At 41.0% G+C, this 22,989-nt stretch overlaps 1 protein-coding gene across 15 annotated transcripts in view; it reads left to right on the top strand.

Moving 5' to 3' along the window:
- The window catches only part of LOC132827667 (myosin-16), a 289,190-nt gene that overhangs the window by 155,545 nt on the left and 110,656 nt on the right, over positions 1 to 22,989 (top strand). For all 15 annotated transcript variants that reach the window (XM_060844286.1, XM_060844285.1, XM_060844290.1 and 12 more), the window contains one exon: positions 9,598 to 9,684. In XM_060844286.1, the coding sequence (XP_060700269.1) occupies positions 9,598 to 9,684 (87 nt within the window). The remainder of the gene's footprint in view (positions 1 to 9,597; positions 9,685 to 22,989) is intronic.

Raw genomic sequence — 22,989 nt, 5'->3', positions numbered from 1 at the left:
TAATAAGGTCTAAAGCAAAATCCTAAAAAGTGGAAAAGAATACAACAACCAAGGAGCCTGACAGAAGAAATCAACAAGTCAGTAAATGGCGCATTGCAAAGAACCAGCCTGGAAAGTAAGACAGTTTACTCCTATTTGATCAAGCTAGCTGGTTGGTTGCATTTTGGGTGTTTTTATTTAAAAATCCTTTTTTTTTAAGAAAAAGCTATGTTGTGTAAATAATGCCAAAAATCAGAATTCTCCCCAACATTGATTCTTGTGTCATGCAGGATAATTAAATACCTGCTGTCCAACTTCCTCTATTTATCAGGCTCACTCTTACATCTCAAGCATCCATTATACCCGTCAGTGAAGGACTTGCAGCTCCCGATAGCTGTTAACCTATCTGTTCCTACTCTCCGCAAACCAAGCGATCCCTGCCTTCAGGCACTGAGCTGTGCTGAAATAAAAACAGGAAGTGCTGAGAAGGCCTGGCAGCATCTGGGGAGCAAGAAGCAGAATTGAAGTTTCAGGTCTGAGGAGTGTTAGAAATATAATCAGTTTTATGCAAGTGAAAGTGGAGAGTGATGCTTCTGTGGCTGCAAGCAACAATCTGGGATTGGTGTGTTGACTCCTTTTTGGTGGTAAGATCAAGGATATCTGAGTGGGCACAATATATTCTGAAGGGGGAGGATGAGCAGCTAGAGGTTGTGAACTTTATTGGTATGAATCATAGAGCCGCTACAGTGTTGGAAGAGGCCTATTGAGTCCACACTGACCCACCAAAGAATGTCCCACCAGGCGCCAGTCCCGCACCCTATCCCTGTAGCCTGACCTATTACCATGACTAATCTACTCCCTGAACACATTAACATGGCCAACCTACCTAACCTGCACATCTTTGGACTAATAAATTGGCAGAGAGATGAGATCCTGCAAAGGGAATTTAGGAAGCAAGGTAGAAAATTGAAAAAGAAAACTTCGAAGGTTATAATCTTAGGATTACTCACTATGCCACGTACTAGTGAAGCCAGCAATAGCAAGATAATACAACTGAATGTGTGGCTAACGAGCTGGTGTATGAGGGAGGGATTCAGATATCTAGGTCACTGGGATCTCTTCCAGGACAAGAGGAATCTGTACAAAAAGCATGTGTTGCACCCAAACTGGGCTGGCATCCTGCATGGAGATTTGTCACTACCATTTAGGAGGGTTTAATCCAGTGTGGCATTGGGCTGGGAACCAGAGCAGTAAGTCAGCATGTCGAGAGTTTGAGGAGAAGGTAAAGGCTAAGTAAGTCTCTAATAGGAAGAGCAGGCAGGGCCAGGTTAATGAACACAGCAGGACTGGTAGTCCAAAGTGTTTATTTTAATTCAGGGATTCGATCCAGAAAGGAAGATGAATTTAGAGCCTGGATTGGTACCTGGAACTATGATATTGTGGCCATTACAAAAACATAGTTGAGAGAAAGGCAGGATAAGCAGCTCAGTGTTCCAGGGTTTAAATATTTCATATGTGATACAGAGGGAAGCAAGAAGGGTGAAGGAGTTATATTCCTAATTAAGGCAAAGGTCACCAACGTACTACAAAAAGGACACCTTGGAGGGCTTATCCTGTGATGCCAAACAAGTAGAACTCAGTAACTGTGGCTTTCTTATTCCTATGATGGGATTATACTATAGGTCACCCAGTAGCCAGTGAGAGATAGGTGAAAGATTTATAAGCAGATCTTGGAAAGGTGTGAAAACAAGAGTTGTTGTAGGTGATTTTAACTTCTCCAGTATTGACTGGCGCTCCCTTAGTTTCAGGGGTTAGAAGGGGCAAAATTTGTTAGGTGCGTCTAGGAGGGTTTCGTGAAACAATATGTAAACAGGTCAACTACGAAAGGGGTTGTGATAGACCTTACATTGGGGTATGGGCTCGTCTGTCAAGGGAAAGCAGAGTTCAAGCCCAGTGACCTTTTGTCAGTCTCTCCTGTGGCACTCTTGCTCACTCTCATGTGCACACTGAAACTTCCATCCCAGTTATTCTCTCTCCATATCACCCTCCTTCCCAAAGCAAGGTGGACACCGATACCAATTGTCCCACACCGCAGAAACTGACAGAGTCCAGGTCAGGGCAGATGAATGGTACTAGAAATTCTTCTCTGGATTCTGGAGTTTCCAGCCCCTTTTCACATTGTGATCATATTGACACTGATTAAACTAAAAAAAAACCCGAAGTACTGTGGATGCTGGAAATCAGAAAGAGAAATAGAAATTGCTGGAGGAACTCAACAACCGATCCTGTCTCCCTGTGGCTGTTGAGAGAATGCAGAGGTAATGTTTCCAGTCCAATAACTCCTCTTCACTGTTTCATTTTTACTATGGGTAATGCTGCATTTTGGAAGTCTTGTTACAAGATCATGACTGATATGATTTAAAAGTTCAAGTATACATTCCTGCATATCCTCAATAATGTTTCAATCCCTCGGTAATCATGATTCTACCGAACTGCCTTAATATTTAAAGTTTTTTTTTCCCCTGTTGGTAGAGAGAGCTGAGGGAAAGTAGAAAATACTTGGAAGAGGAGTAGACTGTTCAGCCCTTTTTGAACCTGCTTCACCATTCAGTATGATTTATGGCTAATCATCCAACTCCGTCCTCTGTTCCTTATTTCTCCACATACCCTTTGATCCCTTTAACTGGGCAGTATGGTGGCTCAGTGGTTAGCTCTGCAGCCTCACAGCGCCAGGGTCCCAGGTTCGATTCCAACCTTGGGTGACTGTGTCTGTGTGGGAGTTTGCACATTCTCCCAGTGTCTGCGAGGGTTTCCTCCCACAGTCCAAAGATGTGCAGGTCAGATGAATTGGCCACGCTAAATTGCCCATAGTGTTAGGTGCATTTGTCAGAGGGAAATGAGTCTGGGTGGATTACTCTTTGGAGGGTCGGTGTGGACTTGTGCTGAAGGGCCTGTTTCCACACTGTAGGGAATCTAATCAAATCTAATCTGCACGAACCAAATCTAATTTGTACGAACCACATCTAACTCCTTGAAAGCAAACAGTGTTTTGGCCTCAGTCGCATTCTATGCCAGAGAATTCCACAGGCTCCTCACTCTCTGGGTACAGAAATTTCTCCTCCTCTCTGACCCAAATGGCCTTCCCCATACCCTTAAACTGGTCCTGGACTTACCAGTCATCAGGAATATCCACTTGCATTTATCCTCTCTAGTCCTGTCAGAATTTAAGAGTTTTTCAGTCTTCTAAAAGCCAGTGAATATAGTGCCAACCGATCAGGTCTCTCTTCATATGTTAGTCCTGTCGCCCCAGGAATGGGTCTGGTAAACCATCATTTCACTACATCTGTAGTCCAAATATCCTTCCTCTGATAAGTTCTCCCTTGTGGGTTCCCTTTGGGTTCTCCGGCTTCCTCCCGCAGTCCAAGGGTGTGCAGGTTAGGTAGATTGGCCATACTAAACTGTCCTGTAGTTTCCAGGATGTGTAAGCTAGGTGGATTAGCCATGGGAAATGTGGGATTATGGGGATATAATGGGGGGAGCTGGGTCTGGATCCGGGTGGGATACTCTTCAGATTCGATTGGCCAAATGGCCTCTTTTTCCCTCTACACAATTCTGAAAACTACACAATACTGCAGGTGTGGGCTCACCAAGACCATGTACAATTACAACTATTTCTCCCTGCTCCTGTACTCTAATCCTCTCATGATAAAGGCTGACATACCACTCGTTTATTTTGCCATCTGCCTACTTTAGCAACTAGTGTACAGGAACACCCAGGTCTCATTGCATCTCCCTCTTTCCCAATCCATCGCATTCATACAAAAATCTGCCCTCTTTGTTCGGCTGCCAAAGCATTTACCCACGTTATACTTCATCTGCCATGCATTTGCTCAACTTGTGCAAATTATACTGAAACATCCCCTGCATCCTCCCAGTAAGCTTTGCATTGTCTGTCACCTGGGAGATATTTTGTTTAGTTTCCTCACCTAATATAGTGAATAGCTAAGGTGCAAGCACGGAACACTGTGGTACCCCACTCCTTACTGTCAGTGAAGTTGAACAGTTGCCTGCAAAATGCATCTCAACCGATGCAGAAATTTGCTTTTTCTGAAACTTGTCAAGAGTTGGCTGGCTGGAAGGCTGTGATCACTGAAGCAGATGTGGATATTGTACAGGCCAATGGGGAGTTCAGAGGTCTGTCTTTCACGTTCCTGAGAGGCTGTTGCAGGAATGAGCAAGAAACTAAGCAGAAATTATCACCCACTCATCTTCTGTGTTGACATGTTGAGCCCATTCACTTTCAAATGATTTAATAAAAAGTAATTTGCTTGATAATCTGCCAGAAAAGCTAGGGTAACCTGACTCTTTAATCCACTAAATAATTTCAGGATCAATTCACTCATCTGGCCACTTACTCAGTAAGGTTCATCGAACTAACAAGGAAAACATGTAGAAAAACAAAAATTCTGAATGTGTAATAACATTTGGCTCTTATTGGGAATAACCCTTCCTTCTTTCTTTCAGAAGATTAAATTTATTCGTGGTGAGTGAGAAATTGTGGCCTGACTCCATTTGGTTTTCATTAGACTTAACTTAAATTCTTTGATGATCTGTTCTCTCCAGTTCCCTCAGCAGATAAGGAAAGCAGAGACTGATCGTGTAAACTTTTTGTCTGAATCCCTGTCTTGTACAGCTCCGAGAGACTTCCTTCCAGCTTTTGTTATGTTATCATTGGCCCAACAGGCAGGCTGTTTTACTTTAGGGGACTTCGGTCAGGATCTGGTGAGAAAGGGGAAGTGGGATGAGAAGTGTCACTTGTGGTCAAGGCTGGTCTGACTATAGTGTTTTCAGTGTGATCTTGTGGCAGTTGCTGGTTGAGTGTCCAGCAGGCAGGATGGACAGTCTCTCAGTGACTGCTGGAAGGAGGTGCTGGTTTGATATATAAAGGACCACAATGATCAGAACTGCCTTTGCCTTGGCAACTGTGAAGCCATCCTGACCGATCTAAGGTACGCCAGAATCCAGGAAATAGCGAACCCCCTCTCACCTCTGGCCTCTCTCCAGTGAGGTCCCTGTCAAGCACACATTTTTCTCAAAGGGGCTGCAGATCCACATCAATGGCTGCCTTATTTCTTCCAAGACAATCTGGTCTTCTGTGGGTCAGCTGACTGTGGGGGTGGGCATGTGGGTAATATGGTGGGTTACATTACTAGTCCTCCAGAGACTAGACAATGCTCTGGAGACTTTGATTAATTCGGCATGCAAACAGACTGTTCAGTCCACACTGACCATGTTCTAAGCCAACCCCATCTGCCTGCATCAGGTCTATATCCCTCCAAACCTTTCCCATTCATATACTTGTCCAAATGTCATAGAGTCATAGAGATGTACAGCATGGAAACAGATCCTTCGGTCTAATCTGTCCATGTCAACCAGACATCCCAACCCAATCTAGTCCCACCTGCCAGCACCTGGCCCATATCCCTCCAAACCCTTCCTATTCATATACCCATCCAAATGCCTCTTAAATGTTGCAATTGTACCAGCCTCCACCACTTTCTCTGGCAGCTCATTCCATTCACGTACCTCTGTATGAAAAAGTTGCCCCTTAGGCCTCTCTTTTATCTTTCCCCTCTCACCCTAAACCTATGCCCACTAGTTCTGGCCACCCCAACCCCCAGGGAAAAGACTTTGTCTTTTATCCTATCCATCCCCCTCGTAATTTTGTAAACCTCTATAAGGTCAAGCCTCAACCTCCAATGTTCTAGGGAAAACAGCCCAGCCTAGCCCCTTCTTACTCTCCTTTGGTCAAATATGCCATGAAGATATTCTTTTCCAGAGCCTAGCTGAGTGTTGAGAGCGGAAATGTAAAGATCACACTTGAGATTTTAAGCCTAATTAATCTAAATTATTCTGAGGATTCAATTACTTTTTCAGAAAAAAAAATTGGTTTGGGTGTTCAGCGTCCAGAACCTAGGACACAGGTGGCTGGAAAACTCCATCAAAACCATTGGCAAAGCCAGTTTAAATCTAGTCACTGTACTTAGTGTGTGAAATCGGCACAAATGTAGCTTTCCTACCAGCTCTTGCAAAGAACCAGCTGCCTTGTACTTTGTCTCACGTCAGTTGAGCACTGAGATTAAATATTCAACACACACGTAGCACAAAAAGAACAAAGGGAGATTCCTGCTGAAATCTGACATAAAGGCAAAGAGCTGGCAATACTCGGTAGGTTTGGCAGCATCTGTGAAGAGTAACACAATTAATGATTGAAAGGCAATATGACTTCTTCAGAAAAGAAACTGCAAATATGCATAATAGTACTTTCTGACATAATTAGGTAAGATTCATGAGTATGCACATGATAAGGCTGCATGGAGGAATGCCTTTGGCCTATTTTGGTCATGTAAAATAGTTTTGTATGATATTTGCAACTCTTATACTTTATGAAAAAAAATTAGAAAATTATTGGGATTTTAGGGTGACTGTTTGATGCATTAATTTTAGATGGCATTGTTGCAATGCTATCCCAATTATGTTTCACGGTACTGAGGAAGGGTCGCTGGACCTGAAATGTTAACTCTTGATTTCTCACCATAGATGCTGTCAGACCTGCTGAACATTTCCAGCAATCTCTGTTTGTTTTTTTTCCTGATTTCCAGCATCCGAAGTTCTAGCGGTTTTTATGTTTCACAGATTACTTGTTGGCTTTCAGAGTGCTGCTTGCCTTCTGTGGCTGTTTCTTTCATGAAGAATTTGGATCATATTCTGAAAATATTATTTCTTTTACTATTTGGCTTTTTTATGTGGAGTATTTAAGAATTGAAAGTTTTTGGTCTCAAGCCAAGTTACCAGTGAGTTATATCAAGCCCTAAGTTTTAGATGTTACTAATTTATATTTAGAATGTTCCTCACTGACTTGTCAGTGGGCACAGTGCCAACCAGTGCCATATTTGAGAGTAATGACTGCACTTTGAACTGGTAGAGTATGGTTTTGTGTCTTTCATTCCTGACATAGCGCGCTTTCTTCATTTTCAGTTCTCCACTGGGAGTTGATGCCAAATTGAAAGCAAGCATTGTGCTGCAGAAATAAGAAGTTATTATAGCACTGCTGTTATAGTGGCCAGTAATTAATAACTTATGAATGCAAAGATTGGAGCACCAGGAAAGGGGAAGACCAGAAAATAATAGCTTCAAAATGTGATGCTTAAGGGTGAGCTAGGTAAAGAAAATCTGAATGAATTAGAGAACTCGTTAACATCAAAACAAGATAAATGACATCCTCTAAGCGTGTTATCAGTGTTGAAGGATTACAGTTCCTCATGACCACTGGAGGATCAAGGCAGAAGAGCAACAGCAAGGGAGTCATGATTTGGAGATGCCGGTGTCACACTGGAGTGTGCAAAGTTAAAAATCACACAACACCAGGTTATAGTCCAACAGGTTTAACTGGAAGCACTAACTTTTGGAACGCTGCTCCTTCATCAGTTTAAGACTTAACAAGCAATCGAGGTATTTCTCAATGTATAAGTTCAGTTACATCACACTGTAAAGTTTTGCTATAAATTCTGTGTCTTACGATTGTGTCCTCCACAACCACCTGTTGAAGGAGTAGTGCTCCAAACGTTAGTGCTTCCAATTAAACCTGTTGGACTATAACCTGGTGTTGTGATTTTTTTTAACAACAAGGGAAGGAGCCAAACAATGTGAAAGCCTGGCATAACCTCCAGCTGCAACATGGGAGTCATCCACTGCTCCTGTGATTGGAAAGTTTGGAAATCTATGGTCATCTACAATACTCAGCAAGGCGCAACAATAACTGACAGATGTTTGTCTTTGCTTCTTCATGGCAGTCTCTTGTTTTATTCTGCTGGGGAACAGGAAGAGGCCTAGAAGGATCACCAAAAACTAGTTTGGTCAACAGGCCACAGCAGCACAGGTCAAGAATGGAGGTACAAGAGCATGGAGGCTGAAAGGCTGTTGGGGTTTACAGGTAGACAGCAAAGATCTCAGACGCTCATTTCATGAGTACCACTCCCTGTAAGAATTATATAATGTCCTATGAAAAACATACAACATGACAGAGCAGGTATGTTGACAGATTATATCCCCGAACCCTTGTGCAGTTTTGTAAAGTAGTCGAGTATAATTGTGAGAACATGTAGAGGAGTGTGGAACTTAGCAAACTAGTACATTCTTGGATAATTTCCTCATTATTTAATGATGAACAGATGCTATTCTTTTGGTCTGGTATAAACACCTCACACTGTGATTTTTCTTATTTAGTGAGAGACGATTACTTACAGATGAAATATTTCCAGGCCTTTGAATATTAAAACCCCAGCAGTGTGATTTGTTTTCCATTACTTTCAGTCCTGTTCATCATTTTCGGGATTCAAGAGTTTCATGCTTCTGTAGATGTTGGTGTTTTTTGTTTAAACCCAGAGATAACAAATTCTGAAACCATTTTGTCTGAATTGATGATCCGGTTCTGAAGTCATAGGCTGCATCTGGGTTTTTCAAACAAAATGGCTGTGCCCACCTGGTGCTGGAAATCGTGCAACATATGCTGAAAAATCTTGAATGACTGTATGCATTATCCCCCCGCCCAGTCCTCCTACTTTCTAATGCTCTAGAACACTCATTTATCTTGAAGGAAAATGGGACTCGTATGGAGTGTTTAAATTATCAGAATACTAAGGCAAGTAAGTCAGTTATTGCATCTTTCAGAACATTATTCATTTATACTGGCATAACTGGATGGAGCATTGACAGGCAACCATGTATAACCAGCTAGGTTAATCCTTGTTTGATGTGGTCATTGCCTCTGCAAATGTAATTTGGGGAAGAAGCAAAAAGGATTTTTAGGTTTAGACCTAATTGCTTATTTTTCTTCTCTCCTAAGCATTCGAACCTGAAGGTTAACTATATCGAAAATAAATATCAAACTGAAATGTGAGCAATGTTTTTCACCATTCTTAGTACAAATTGTCTACCGACGTCCCTGCATTAAAGTAGTGGCTACACTTTGAAAGTCCTCAACTAATAGTCTTCAGATGTCCAGAGAACATGGAAGACATTTTATCCATCCTCCCTTCCACCCTCCCTTTATCTCCCTTCCCCTTTTCTGTGTTCCTTTCCTTCCCTTCCCCGTTTATCCTTTCTTCCTCGCTTCCACTCTTTCTTGAGACTTGATCCTTATGCAATTCTGGGTCTGTCCTTTCTTTGCTTCCTGGAGTGTATGCAAACTTTCTGCCAGTAGCATTGGATCATTGACAAGAGTCAGAAACTAGACAATTTGGTGAGACACAGTATTTAAGGACTGCACAGGCAAAATGCTCTTCTAGGTGGTGTATCACATACAATCTTTCAGCATATAATAATTCAGATTAAATTTTTTGGAGGCAGATTAATCATAATAATGAATGCTTGATCTTACTCATGACTCGTACTAACAAAGCTGCAACAAGTTGTAATAAAGGCCACTAATGTTGATCTCAACCTTTTTTGCAGACGTGTTGCAACGTTAAATTGGAGTGCCTGTTATTGTATTATTCAGTGTAGCATTGGAAAGCAGATTCATTGCATCTGTTTTCAAGCCTTTTAACTTTCCTGCAGCACAGACTAGAAGATCTACAAGTCGAGGAGGAAAAAATAAGCCATTTGACTAAATCCAACTGGAAGCTACAAGCTCAGAGAGAAAAGGTGAGTGCGTCACTGAAAGGTAACACTTTCTTCCTTTTGACTTGCAGTTAGAAACAATTGATTTCTTAAGCGAAAAGCCTGGCTTGAATTGTCTGCGTAATTTAGACAGATTTATTTTGGACCCCCTCTCAAGACTTACAAATACCCCTTCCTAGATGAGGATTTATTCCGATTTTGAGAAGGAAGTAAATATTATAAAGCTCAGGTTAACAAGTCAATTGCCCACCACTGAGCATGACAAAAATTATGTTTGTACAATGTTATTAGAACATTCTCTGATAAACTATGTATTATTCCTCGTTCGGTCCAAAATATTAAACTGTATTATGGTTACAGACTGTGGGACGAGATTTCTCTGAATGTGAAGTGAATGTATTAATGGAAGCTTTTCTGCTTGTTGTGGAATCTATTCAAAATGTAAACACTCAGGGGATCCTACTCTACTTTCTCTGGGTTTACTGCATTATTGAACTTGCCAATAAATGCTTTATTTTTTGCAAGTTTTATTGAGAGTGGTGAACATGGATTTTTTTTTCTTTATGTACTAATGAAGATAAATGAAATATTGAGGTACAGATTGGACTAATAATAAGCTCCAAGATAAAGATATATCTGGCTAAACAAATTACTTATGCCTCATTATATGTTAGTTACATGTCCTGAGGGAAATTAATTATGTGGTGAGAAATTATGTCACAAAGCTTACATTGGTAATATTAAATTAAGGTTAATTTTGTAATGACATATCCATTAGCTCTGTAGAAATGACTTATGTCATAAGATGCAGACTAATTATGTAATTTTGTTATGAAAGGTCAATGGAGCAAAAGTAGGCCTTTCGGCCCATTGAGTCTGCTCTACCATCCAATGAGATCTGGTTTGATAATTCTCAACTCCACTTTCCTGTCTATTTCCCCATAACTGCAGATTCACTTGCTGACTAAAAATCTGTCTATCTCAGCTTCGAATGCTACTTAATGGCCCGACCTTGACAGTTTTCTGCAGTAAAGTATTGTACATTCCCTGCCATCTAAGAGAAGCGGTTTCTCCTTACCTCAGTTTTAATTATCCAACCCTTTACTTTGAGATAATGCCCTCTGTTCTTAGACTCTTCCTTTCTCTCTTTCCGTGTCTATCCTGTCAAGTCCCCAAAGAATCTTCATGTATCTATGAGGTCGCTCGTCATTTCTCGAAATTCCAATGAGTACAGCTTACTCAACCTCTCCATTCCCTTTTTAAGTAAAGGCCAATATTCCATTTGCCTGCTGAACTTGGATACCAGTTTTTATTTTTACGATTCATGCGTAGAGTCTCCCAAATTCCTCTCTTCTGCTGCATTCTGCAGTCTCTCTCCTATTTAAATTACATTTAGCCCCTCTAATCTTCTTACCAAAGTGCATTACATCATGTTCTCCCACATCATGTTCCATCTGCCAAGTTTTTGTCAACTTGTCCATATCCCTCTCCAGACTGAGTCATCGCTACCACTTGCCTTCCCACCTATTTTTACGTCATTCCTAAACTTGGTGATAGTCCATTCATTTTCAATATACGTTGTGAATAATTGTAGCCCCAGTACTTAATCCCTGTGTCACTGTACTAATTGCAACTTGCCATCCTGAAAATGCCTCCTTGGACAACCTCGAGCACCATGGGCACTTAACCTTATTAAGAAGCCTAATTTGTTTAACCTTCTCAAATGTCTTCTGATAATCCAAATCTATTACACCTATTGCTATCCCTTTATCTAGCCTCAGAGTTTTAGTACATTTGTCAGGCATGGTTTCCCCTTTATGAAGCCATGCTGACTCTAGATGTTCTGCTGTTACACCCTTTACAATAGACTAAAGTTTTTTCCAATAACAATGATAAGCTGGCATTCTAGGATGCAAGCCATCAGGCCAGGGGACTTTAGCCCCATTAGTTCATCATACCACTTCTTTTGTGGTGGTGGTAGTACTGAATTTGTCCCCTGTGTTCTTTAGCATTGATGGGATGTTCAAAATATCTTCCACTATAAAGACTGATACAACAAATCTGCCATTTCCTTGTTTCTCAAAACCATTTCCCCAGGTTCATTTTCTAAGGGACGTGTGGTCACTTTAACCGTTCTCTTTTTTTAATATATAATTAATGAAGCTCTTATTGTCAGTTTTTATATTCCTTGCTGGTTTACCCTCGTAGTTTATTTGGTCTGCCTTTTTTATAATTTTAGCCCTCCTTTGCTGGATTCTGAATTCATTCCAATATTCAGGCCTGTCACTGACGTTGGCCTCCTTTTTTTATATGTTTCTTTCATCTTCATATACTCCTTAACTTCCTTGCTTAGCCATTGTTCTTTTATCCACTCTTGGAATGTTTCCTTCTTTCTTGGCTGAATTTTTGCTTATAGTCATGAATTACATCCTTGAAATGTCTTTCACTGCTTTCTTACTGTCATTCTTGCTAATCTCTCTGCCTAGTTCATTTTTTGGCTAACTCCATCCTCATTTAATTGTAATTCTCTTTTTTTAAGTTAAAAACAATATTTCTGACCCAAGTTTCTCACTCTTGAATTGGAGATTAAATTCTGTGATGTTATGGTCACTATGTCCTAGGGGATCTTTTACTTTGAGGTCAATAAATCTACCCCAGAACCCATTATCAGATCTAAGAAAGCCTGTTCCCTGATCGGCTTCGTGATATATCACTTTAGGAAACAATCCCTAATGCACTGTATGAATTAGTTGTCATAGCTATCCTTTCCAATTTTATTTAACGCAATCAACATAAAGAATAAATTCATGCATAATTGTTGCTCTGTTATTCTTATATGCTCCTATTATTTGTTGATGTATACCTTTTTCCACAGAGTAGCTAATATTTGGGGGTCTGTATGCTACTCCTACCAATATCGTTTTCCCCATGCTCCTTTTTACCTCCACCAGATGCATTTTGCGTGTCAGCTTAGCCTAAATCATCGCCGTCAACAATCCTCATTTCATCTCTTAAGTGTTACAATGTCACCCCAGCATCTTTTTCTACTCGCCCTGTCTCTCTGAAAGGTCAAATATCCCTGAATTTGAAGTTCCAAGTTTTAGAATGTAGAACATTAAAACATTACAGTGCAATACAGACCCTTCAACCCTTGATGTTGTGCCAACCTGTGGAACCAGGTCAGTCTCCTTGTAGCCATCTGTCCTTAAGGGCTTTGAGGTCATATTCGTTTACTTCGATTTGTGGCTTCAGTTCATCTGCCTTGTTGTGAATGCTTCACGTATGAAGATAGAAAGTCTTCATTTTATTATTGACTTTCCCAACATTTTTAATGGATCCTTGGTACAATGTGACTTTTGCTCATTGTGTTTGTTCGTTTTGTTATCTAGTAGCAATCAATCTCATCACTAACCTGCAATCCTGCTCATTTGATTTTGTAAACCTCCAACCAACTGAACCCCCCCCTCCCCCATCCACTCTACTATTCAGTTTAAAGCCCTGTCTTGAACATAGTTAAGTGATTCATCAATCTCCATGTAATCATGTCTCCATAATGTCTATAAGTTCATACACATTAACCTGTGTTAGTGCTGTTAATTCATTCATTTTGTTCCCAATGCCATCTCCAGTCAAGTAAAGAACCATTAATTTAGCTCTTTTTAAAAGAAGGTTTTTCCCTTTTGAACCTATTTATTGCTGTTTTTCTACGTTTGCATTCTCTGTCCTTTTCTTTCCCACTCTGGGTGTCATTATCCAACTAGCTGCTGTGTAATTCTGCTGTGTCCTCTTACCTTGTTAGTCTACATTTCCCCCTTTCCCAAACAATTGATTTAATTCATTTTATCATGGCCTACTGCATTCAAAGATATTTTGTTTGTATATTTATCATATGACTATCAGAGACCAATGGCTGCAGAGTAATGTTTCATGATTTTAATGGAAGTGGCCATGAGTAACCTTGCTGCTTTGCCACTCTATAAAGTGTAATGTCTTGGTTGCTGAACTGAGGGTAAACGCAGTGTGTGTTAATGAAACTCTTCACAGTGGCTGGTCTCGATGAGTCATTGAATTTAATTCGAGACCAATCAGGCGAGTCCTGGAGTTGGGAAAGTTGGGTCTCACCAAATTTTAAAGAAATTTGAATATGGGACAACAAATAGACAAGTCTCAATACCATTGGCATCAAAATCTTCAGCCACTAAGGCTCCATGCTCTATCACTTCTTTCCCATTGTTCACTGTCTCTTTGCTTTCCCAAAATTCAACTCAAAAGCAATCTTGTCACCTTCACTCAGCCTATTTTTACTCACTAGCTTAGCATTCTGTTCCTTTTGTCGGAAAAGAACCTGTGTTTATAGGGCAACTTCCATGACCTCCGGATGTGGCAAACTGTGTTGCAGCTAATGAAGGTCTTCTGAAGTGTATCCTTTCTTGTAATGTAGTCTTTGCAATCAAATTGCACACAGCAAGGTCCATACCCAGCAATAAATTGCAAGCATGTTTTACCGAGGTGGGTCAAGAAATCTAGTCTTACGGTCTTCTATTCCACAACCATCTGAAGAAGAAGCGTTCTGAAAGCTAGTGCTTCCAACTATAACATGGTGTTGTGTGATTTTTGACTTTGTCCAGGACAGTATAAAGAGCTCCTCCCCTCCTCACAATAGTGGCATTGAATGTTTTTATACCTACCAGAGCTTAGTGTCTCATCTCAGAGATGTCAGTGCTGTATTCACATTGAACTAACGACTGGGATGATGAATTTGCAAATGTTTGCTATGAATGCAATTTTCTGACTCAAGCACTGTCAACTAAACCACGTGGTGTATAAAGAGGCTGATATACTGAAAGTATCATCTCTCGCAGTCTGGAATTACAAATTATAATTAGTTGCTAATTGCAGTTTGGCAAACTCAAGTTTCTTTGCCTTGTGCAAATTATAGCTGACATAATTGTGACTAACCCATGTAAAAATGGTGGTAACCTTCTACCTTCTACACTGGACCCAATATGTTTTGTCTCTCCAGATGCTACCAGACCCGCTAAGTTTCTCCAGCAGTTGTTAAAAAATGAGATATAATGAGTTGAGATAAAGTGCTATTAAATTGACCTACACAGCTAGTTAGTGCAAATCGTTACAATGTACGTCACCACACAAACATATTGAGGTTATGGTTTCAGCAAATAATTTCCAAAGCAGTGACCATTAAACTAAGTTCCATCGCGTTTATAACCAAACTGTAGCAAATTGAGAAAACCTATGTTGGTTAAGTCAGCTTCCAAAACCAGCGCAAACTGCAACCTTCAAAAGCTTTGAAAATGGTTTTCTGTTGTGTTGCAGTGATCGATATTGTTATGCTTTGGTATTGTAGTTCAGTTCTGCTCCTCCTGCCTGCTGTCTAGGTCAAAAATCACATGACACCAGGTTATAGTCCAATGGGTTTATTTGAAAACTCTAGCTTTCGGAGCGCCTGATGAAGGAGCAGTGCTCTGATTGCTCGTGTTTTCAAACAAACCTGTTGAACTATAAGCTAGTGTCATGTGATTTTTGATATTGCTGTCTAGGGGAATAGTAAAGAACCATGTTTATAACACAATGAAAAAGAAGTTCAAATGTAGAAATCCAAACTAAAAGCAGGAAAGGCTGAAATTAAACACCAGGTTCAGATCTCCTTGTAAAGCTAGAAGATTAGAACTCCCCAGTAGAACTGGGATTTGAAAATAAGCGTTTCACTGGCTTACAATGTGGTGTCTTCTATTTTGGCTCATGTCCTTTGGATTAAAAAGGGGAACCACAAAATATGCGATGACTTTTGCAAACATCAGTGTTCCACTGCATGTATGATTTGGCACTTCAGTTCCCTTCCCCATATAAATATTTGTCAGCATGCTCAGGAGAACTTCCATTTGAAATTGAGCTGTGGGACCTTCCCATTACTCTGGGCCATACTATGATGGCAAAATCTGCTGGTGTAGGTTTTCTTTTTTTTTAAAAAAAGCCTTCCATTTTTATAGCTCCAAACCTCTAGCTGTCTCAAAATGCTGAATAATGTACAATACCTATGTTATAATGTGGGAATTAAACCGAACTGCTTCATTTAAAGTGAGGCCTCCACCCATTGTTCAATGTACTTAGATTTTCATAGGCTTGTCACAATCCCACTGGTATATATTGGAAAGCCACAAAGAGAGCTTTACATGAATCAGTCACAAAGAATTGCAAATTAACAACAATAAATGTTAAGGATCTTATAGGGTTCTGAGTGATAACAGCTGTGGCAAAATATGGTGCAGAACCAGATGAAAAGTCCTGCAAGATTCCTCTTGATGTTTGAAATACCTCACACCACCTTTCCCTGTTTGATCGTGGTGCTGGGAGTCTCTTGCTAAGAAGCTCTGCGTTGCCAATTCAGGGGTGTTATTGCTTATTAAATACCTTTGTGCTTGGCACAATTCAACTCATTAAATTACCAAACCCTCCAAACCAGCTATACACTGAGACACCTCGAGATGGAAATCAGCATGAGGACATGGCAGATTCCAATAACCTGGATGACCAGACGCCAATATCTCTGGGCACACTCTATGGGCACCAGACACATGAACCTACCCATTACAGAATATCAAATGGGTGCCATAATTGTTACTGTTGGTGCTGCTGGACAGGTGCTCCGAGCGAGTGAGTAGATAGCGCAGAAGGCATGCACGGTTAGTGGTGTGGAGGTTAAGGTGGGTGACAGCAAGTGACAGAAGATTGAAGGTGGGAATTTAGTTACTCCTTTACCAGCAGTCCCATTAGGAAAGTGAAGCGGGAATCCTTGGCTCTGAGCATCATGCACTTTATTTGGGTTTGATTGTCAGCGCTGTGTGATTACTGTGAGGTGTGTGTCACAGTTCGCAGAGCACACTCCATCTGGATGTCTGTCAGTGCCTGGTGCCCAACATGGAAGCCTTTTGAACAAGTGGTGAGCCAAGGTTGCCTGGTACCCTCTCTGACTTCCATGTGGCAGCTTCTGGGTGTCTAATTTCTCCAGGGAGAGTGCTGGGATAGGAAGCTGCTCTTTACTAAGGAGAGATGTGCAGTTAATAAGGTTGTTAATGAGCAATAACACCCACCCCCTGCCTTAATGGCTAACTTGCCACTCCCTTGTGAGAATTTCACCCTGTCATCTGGAGCTCCACTGTTCTGAGTTGTTCCTGACTGCAGACCTCTCGTGCGATTCTCTGACATTTCTTACCATAGCCTAGATTGTTTAGGATGCTGTGGGATTCCACCCACAAGCCTCCAAGAATTGGACTGAGCCGCCTTCCCAGCTCATGTCAACAGTTGTCCACCTGCTATGGCTCCCTGCTGTACATCCTTGTGGGATCAGTGGAATGGATTCCATCCAGCACTTGACTCTACCTTCTGAGTAATAATTGCATGTGACTTCAAGATGGAAAATTCCCTAGATTCAGGCTAACCACTTTCTGGGTGAAAATCTGATTGTTCATGTCTGCAGTTAGCCACCTTCACACTGAATGTAGATATCCTTTTAACTGATTCAATCACTGACTGGTATGTCATGTATTTAGAGATTACTCTTACAAGTCTTGGAAGGAAAGGTAATTTCAAATTAACTGTTTGATCTGAAGGCAGGATAAATTGCTCACTGAGATGATTAAACATCAAAACAATGTTTTGTCTCTCATGGGAATGTTTAGTTACTCCTTTACCAGCAATCCCATTAGGGAAGTGAAGCGGAAATCCTTGGCTCTGAGCAATATGCACGGCATTGGGTGTGATTGTCAGCACTGAGATTACTGTCTGGGCTAACTTTTGCACCAGGAAGTGGTAAGAGGCGGGCAGGTCAGATTTGATCCTTAGCCATTTCTTGTAATCATTCTAATTCAGTCATGCTGTGCAAACAAGCCATGTATTTGCATGACGGGGTAATTCTATCCTGTCTAACAGTGAGTCAGATTTGGGTCAATGCTGATACACCTCTATCTGAACTTTCTGTTTACAAGGGTTCAAAATTTTTGAACATTTATCTCCCTTTTATAATCCAATGTGTTGGCCACACAAATTTTTAACCATCCTCCACATGTTTTCCTCATCTTCCTTTGGCATCTCCTTGGCTGGGCTCTGGTTCCATTGGTTTTGATCAACCTTTGACATTTCAGGTTATTGTCCATTCTTTGTGTATATTTCTTGGCCATTGTTATTGCTGAATAGTCAACTGTCAGGAACATGGCTGGAATAGTCCAGTTTGATTCTGACCTGTTGTTCATATGTGCATTTCAGGCAGGACGGCTGCTTTTCGCTCTCCCAAACCTGAAAATGCACGGCATTTGATTTTACTAGCACCTACTGTGGCTTGGATGAGTTAACGTAACACAAACCTGGAATTAAGCTGGTCGTAATGGCTCAGTGCTTTGCTGGATAACTTTCTTCAGAATCTTTGCTGCTGTTCCTTTCAGAGACCTGCTCCTGAGCGTCTGTGTCTAATGATAAAGTACAGGTACCTGCTGAGTTGAGATGAATCAGCAGATTTGGTGTAACAGATGCCAGTCTTTAGCCAGTTCACTCTGTGTGATGTCAAAAGTGCAAAGGCTATGGACGACGTTCTGGCAATACGACTGAAGACTTGTGCTCCAGAACTCACTGCAACCCTAGCCAAGCTGTTCCAGTACAGAAATAATGCTAACATCTACCCTATAATGTGGGAAATTGCCCAGGTATGTCCTGTATATATTTTATTTAAAAAGTAGGACAAATTACTCCCAGCCTGTCAGTCCACTTTGACCATCAGTAAAGTGATGGAAGGGGTCATCCACAGAGCTATCAAGCAGCATCTGCTCAGCAATAATCTGCTCAGTAACATCCAGTTTAGGTTCCACCAGGGCCACTCAGCTCCTGACCTTTGTTACAGTCTTTGAAATTCAGCTCTCTTGTCCATTTTTGAACAGAGGTACGGTGAGAGCAACTGCTCTTGACATCAAGGTCGCATTTGACTTAGTGTGTCATCAAGGACCCTCAGCAATACTGGAATCAGCAGGTTTCGGGGGGCACTCTCTGGTGGTTGCATTCACATCTGACACATCACAAGGTGGTTGTGTTTGTTGTTGGTCAGTCATCTCAGTTCCAGGGCATCGCTGCAGGAGTTCCTCAGGGTAGTGTCCTAGGTCCAACCATCTTCAGCTGTGTCATCAATGACCATCCTCCATCATAAAATCAGAAGTGGGGATGTTCCCAGATGATTTCAAAATGTTCAGCACAATTTGTGACTCCTCAGATATTGAAACAGTCCATGTTCAAATGAAGCAAGATCTGAACAAGATCTGGGCTTGGGCTGACAAGTGGGAAGTAACATTATGCCACACAAATGCCTGGTAATGGCAGTCTTCAATAAGAGACTATTTAACTGCAGCCCCTCAACATTCAGTGGCATGACCATCACTGAAGCCCCCACTATCAACATCCTGGGGATTACCATTGATCAGAAATTCACCTGGACTCACTATATAAATACTGTTATTACAAGAGCAGGTTAGAGGCTAGGAAGTAACTCCCCTCCTGATTACCAAGGTTTTTCCACCATCTACGAGGCCCAGTCAGGAGTGTAATGGAATACTGCTCACTTGTCTGGATGGGTGCAGCTCCAACAAAACTCAAGAAACTTGACACCATTCAGGACAAAGGAGCCTATTTAATTGGCACCACATCCACAAGCTTCCACTCCCTCCACCACTGATGCTCATTAGCAGCAGTGTGTACTATCTACAGCATACACTTCAGAAATTCACCAAAGATCCTTCCAAACCAATGACCGCTTCTATCTAGAAGGACAAGGGAAGCAGATACATGGGAACACCATCACCTGCAAATTTTCCTCCAAGCCACTCACCATCCTGACATGGAAATATATTGCCGTTCCTTCACTGTTGCAGGATCAAAATCCTGGAATACTCTCCCCAAGAGAATTGTGATCTACTTAACAGCCCATGGACTGCAGCAGTTCAAGAAGGTGCATCATCATCACTTTCTAAAGGTCAATTAGGGACAGACCATAGACACTGGCCCAGCCAGCAACGCCTATGTCCCATGAATGAATAAAAAAACATGTGTAGACTGTCTGTGTGCACGCATTCATACTGTGGCATTGCAGTCAATGCAGGAATATTGAAGAAATTCAACAGGTCTGGCAGAATCTGTGGAGAGAGAGAGAGAAACAAGAGTAAATACTGAGTCTTTTCTGAACTGGCTTCACAGTGGGCTGAAGTGACATTGTTGTATTGAGCTGGAGTGTCTGATTGCCCTATTATTGTATTGGTGGGAAAGCGGTAGGTCGTTCAAACATTGCTGGAATTGGAGAGTTTTTTTTAATTCAACAACTCTTTCTTCTGCAAAAGTGCCTTCCAACACTTAACAGAGAGCAAGTAAAGGATGTTCATCCAAGTCATTTCCACAATTCAACCAGTGAAATTGGATGAGGCTTCAGGGTGTTCATCAGGATATTGCAATGAATATTAGGAAAGTTATTGATAGACCTACGCTTGGGTTTCATGTTTTAGAACTTCAGTCCAGCAGGTTTGCTTTTTTTTCCATTAACTTTATTACTTTCATTAATCATTTAAATTAAATATTGTTTCCAATTGAAACTCATTATAAAATTCCTATTTGACAAAAGACTTTATGAAATAGCTTCTGTTTGGTCTGGCGAGTACATATCCAAAACCTTTACTGGAGTACTGCCTACGCCACTGATATCTGATGCTCAAATTATAGTTTAACTGCTCCTCTGGATTACTTAACTTGTATCACGAGTAGAAATGCACTTTTGTACTACTGTTAAACAGTGCCTCTACAGTGACAAGAGGAGACAGAGGGAGGAAGGTAAGGAATTAGTAACTTGTTATGATGACTTTTAAATAGGTTACATTTGTTTCAAATTGGCATTTTATCAGTGTGTTGAATTCTCTTCATCAGGTAAAAGTTTGCACCAGTCTCTTTAATCATTTACTGAGCGATTTGCACACTCCCCAAAGCTCTGCAAGAAAGCGGTTTGGAAAGAAAGTTTGTTTCCAAGAGATTGCTCTGTTTTGCTGAGTAGCTGCTGTCTGTGCTCTGCTCGCTCACCTCATTGCTGTTCCCAACTTTTCCTGCAGATTTCTGCCAGCTGTTGCCACTGCCCTTTTGACCGAGATACTTGGTTATCCTCCAGCTTCCATTGTCTGTGGGAGTCACCTCACTCTTGATCTCTCTCCAAATCTCCTGTCAGCTGGCTAATAACTCAGTCAAAGATCTGGAAAACATTCCCAATCGTTTATACTGATACCATTTCATTTCAAACAGTTCAGAGGTAGCATTGGAATGATGTTGACTTGGAACTTCGGGCTACTTTGTAAGGAAAGCTTATGCAAAATATTGGTCTACTCTGTCTGGACACTATAACCTTCCAGCTGTTCTTGTTGCTAAGCACCAATGTGAATAGCTGCAGAAAATGGAGTTCCACTGTGTCAGCTTCGGAGAGAGGGAACTGAAGAAACAAGGCAGATTTAATGTGAAAGGGTTAATCCAGAATGGAGTAGGGTCAGGAGAGGGTCATTGGGATTTACAAAACCTTAAATCATGGCGGAATCAGAATGCTTTAATTTAAATAAACTGGGGCCTACAAATAGGAAAGCAAACGTTTAACTCCGTTTCAAATAGTTTGAAACTAGGTTTAGGAAGAGAATTCGATTGTTTGGAATACCCTGTTAACTGGAGCATTGAAAGCAGCAAACAATGGGACATTCAATATGAGGTTGCATCCTATTAGTAGGAGAGTTAGCATGCTTGAAATGTTGAGCTTTGATGATTCAAGTGGGTCTTTGAACATCTCTTATTTGCATTCTTCAAACTGCTATAATAATTAAAATTAAACAAAGCAGTGCAAAATATTACGCAGTTCACAGGTGAGGATTTCCCATTTAAGATGGAGATGAAGAGGAATTTCTCAACTCTGAGGGTCTTTGGTCTCTTGTCCACAAGGAGCAGTGGAAACTGATTATATTCAAGTTTAGGTTAATAAATTCTTGGTCAATTAGGGAGTTGATGGTTATGAGAAACAAGCAGGAAAGTGAAAGGAAGAAGGAGCAATTTAAAATAATGACAGTAGAGTGGTCCAGATTTTTTTTTAAAACATGATCTTGTGTTCTTCCAGAGAAACAAAATATATTGCCCTACCTAGAAGTCTGTGAGGTCTCAGTTGACCTCAGGTAAAGGAAAAAGTGAAGACTGCAGATGCTGGAGATCAGAGTCGAAGTGTGTGGTGCTGAAAAAGCACAGCCGGTCAGGCAGCATCTGAGGAGCAGGAGAATCGACATTTCGGGCATAAGCCCTTCATCAGGAATTTCTGGAGAAGGTCTTATGCCTGAAACATCAATACTTCTGCTCCTTGGATGCTGCCTGACAAGCTGTGCTTTTCCAGCACCACAATCTTTGACTCTTGATAGGTGAAGTCTGTGAAATGGAGACAAAATTTTAAAGGTTATACAGGTTCCTTTTTAACAGTGAAGAGCTGATTCACTGATCATGAGTAAAAAGGCCAGTGTGCAGGGAATACTGGTCAGAAGCAACATTCACTTTAGATTTCTAGGAGAACTTTTGGTACCATACTCAGTCATTTCAACTTACCTCTGAATTTGAGCTGTGGTGTCCATGATTATATTAAGGCTGTAATGAGGTGTGGAACTGAAATACACTGAAACCTAATGGAGTAGATTATTGTGAGTAATGTGACTTGGTGGCATTGTTGAGGATTCCTTCTGTCACTTTGCTCAGGAACACGTGGAAAAAGCTAATTCCATTGGTTTTTCTTTACCTTCTATGGGTGCAAACTTTTACTTCAAACAATTTATAGAAATAAAACTCACTAATTCTAATAGACACAAGGTCTCAGAGTGATTCCTTGTTCAGATGGTGTCCATGTGAGGCACAATCTCCAGTTCCTGATTTGCTGACCATTTAAACAAATGAAATTGGAGACTGAGAGCCGGTGATTTCACAAGTAGTACTGCTGCTGGTTTCCTTTGTTCAGGCCTTGATGTAACTTCTTTGTTCAAAAATGCCGAAAAAGCATTAAAAATTGGGAGGAGGTTGCTGTTTTAACTCGGCAATGTTGTCCATAGCTGTTCCTGAGACTAAATTGAGGTAAGTGTAGTGTTGTAAACTGGATAGTGATGCCATTCCTGATTATTGTAATTTATGTCAAACTAAGTGTTGGCAGACAGCACCCAGCTGTGCCCAGCACATTCTTGTGTTTCGGTCTGACAAGCTGACCTGAGTGTTTTAAGTGCAAAGATCAAA

This window comes from Hemiscyllium ocellatum, chromosome 25 (genome assembly GCF_020745735.1).
Source record: "Hemiscyllium ocellatum isolate sHemOce1 chromosome 25, sHemOce1.pat.X.cur, whole genome shotgun sequence".
In the NCBI taxonomy this organism is placed as follows: Eukaryota; Metazoa; Chordata; class Chondrichthyes; order Orectolobiformes; family Hemiscylliidae; genus Hemiscyllium; species Hemiscyllium ocellatum.
The sequence above is the reverse complement of the archived record's forward strand: the minus strand, read 5'-3'. Positions and strand labels throughout refer to the sequence as shown.